At 41.1% G+C, this 2,161-nt stretch overlaps 1 protein-coding gene across 1 annotated transcript in view; it reads right to left on the bottom strand.

Annotated features, from left to right (window-relative positions):
* SARC_06167 (hypothetical protein) overlaps positions 1-1,438 on the bottom strand; it is a 7,178-nt gene extending 5,740 nt beyond the window's left edge. The window contains exon 1 of the mRNA XM_014299948.1: positions 254-1,438. Within this exon, the coding sequence (XP_014155423.1) occupies positions 254-1,304 (1,051 nt within the window). The 5' untranslated portion in view covers positions 1,305-1,438. The remainder of the gene's footprint in view (positions 1-253) is intronic.
* Between the last annotated feature and the right edge of the window lie 723 nt (positions 1,439-2,161).

Here is a 2,161-nt window from a genome sequence, read left to right as displayed (position 1 = left end):
ATATATACATACATGCATATATATATATATATATATATATATATATATCATGCACATCAATAAAACCATTGTAAAGAGCTATTGTCGACATACGTATGTACCTCTCACACCATGAACCGGGATGTATAGATATATACCACAAAAATATACATTTTTCGCATGAAAACACGAATAAAAGCAGCAGAATTCAAAAACACAACTACAGAAGAAATCCGTGTTGACTGGTCTATGCACACACTTGCACTACACATACTATCTGACGATCCGTGCACGAAAGTGCCTCTCATCTCCATAAATCGTATTCTCATGCGGTATCGTCGGTAGTAACTCTGTATCAGCAAGGCCGCGCCTTTGTATCGCTCGTGACTGTACCTCTGCGCTAATGCTGCCGTTGCGATCTCTTCTAGATCCATAGGCATCTCGATGTTTTCGTATGCTACCGGAAGATAACTGATACTATTTCTGCGTGCTATCATAGACTTCTTCCGTGCCGGATTCGTTGTGAGGCCGAATAGGGAGCTCAACTTCCCGCTGCCGCTACTAATACCCTCTACATTACTAGCTTTCCCATTCTGGTCCATGGTGCCCGTGATACTATTATTTTGATGGTCTTGTGTATTTGTTTTGTGTGTGTGTGGAAGTGGAAATGCAGTAAGTTTGTGCATCAAGGCTTTTCCTGCGCCTGCAACAGCGCGTACTCTATCACCTTCCAGACTTGGACTTGTGCCTGAATGCTTATCACCAGCTACTACATGTTTCTGTCCAAGTGAGGTCAGAGTCTGCAAACCCTTTGGTCCATTATCGCTGGTTAAGTAAGCTGCACTGAACTTGAGTGATGACCTACGGCGTGGAATTGAACTACCAGAGACAGCTTGATTTATGGACACACGCTTCGTTCCAGACACATTTTCTCTATCACTTACTGCATCTGATACACTCGGGGGTAATACCTTACTACTAATGTTAGGATATGTGAAGGGGCTACTAAAGCCACGGGTAGACCCATCTACGAGTTCTGGCAGTATGCAATTGCCTACTACGCGATTGCTACTCAAGGGAGCCATGCGTACAGTCGGCACTGATGCACTCTTTTTATGTCCTTGCATCTGCCCAACACCCTGAGTGAGCTGCGTAGGAGACATATTATAGCTGTTCATGTGCTCCACGGAGCTACCTGACCTAGAAGCCGACATATGGTTACTAGATGTATCAAGTGCAGGTGAGGCAAGCGTCGAAGCAGGCATGGCAGGATTAGTTTCTTCGCTTGAGAAAGTTGAACTACACGAGGGGCCCGAGGTGCTCATGCTGTGTAGGCTCTATATCGAAACAATATCACATTCAAGTTTAGACATTGATACAGCACGAGAGCTCTACAAGTCTCTCCACATTATTAAGCTAAGATACTATTATGTACTAAACGTACCATCAGCGCACCACAGCACAACGTCAATAATTTACTTTTGGAATTTGTAAATACTGATAGCAGATATTTATTTATAACGATGGGTGATGAACAGTGATACTGGTCGATCTATATATAGATTTAAGATTTCTTGACCTCGGAAAATGTCGTTTATATTTTATATTTGGCACTAAAATAATACATAAATATTTACATTGATTATATTCATAACCTACGCTCAATTCAGAAGGATAATTGTATTTGTACAACATGGTAATGGCTTTTGAAAAACAAGAGAGAGAGGGACCTATGCGTACTTGCGTAGCATTCTAAAAATTCAACATAGGAGGCTATGTCCTATGAGGCTATGTATATTTTATATTGCATTGCTGCGACATCATATTTTAAAGTAAGCGCAATGGGGGACTGCACACAATATATACGCGAAAGATCGAGGCACCTCTTGGTATAAGAGAATCACGAGTACTGTGCCACAGTTGATCCAATACGACTATTAGGCCCACGCGCAAATATATACATACATCTATTAATTTAGCCTTCTGAATACATAGCCTTCTGATGTATATTTCAGTTGGCTATGACATAGCCTCCTAAAAAAGGGAGAGGATTATGGCTACGACATATTTTTGAAATATATTTATATCCACATTTATACATCAATATGACATATATGTATACACACACAACAGGCACTCAAATCACACACACACACACACACACACACACACACACACACAC

This window comes from Sphaeroforma arctica (genome assembly GCF_001186125.1).
Source record: "Sphaeroforma arctica JP610 unplaced genomic scaffold supercont1.429, whole genome shotgun sequence".
Classification (NCBI taxonomy): Eukaryota; class Ichthyosporea; order Ichthyophonida; genus Sphaeroforma; species Sphaeroforma arctica.
Note: the sequence above shows the minus strand (reverse complement) of the source record. Positions and strands in the feature narration are given on the sequence as shown.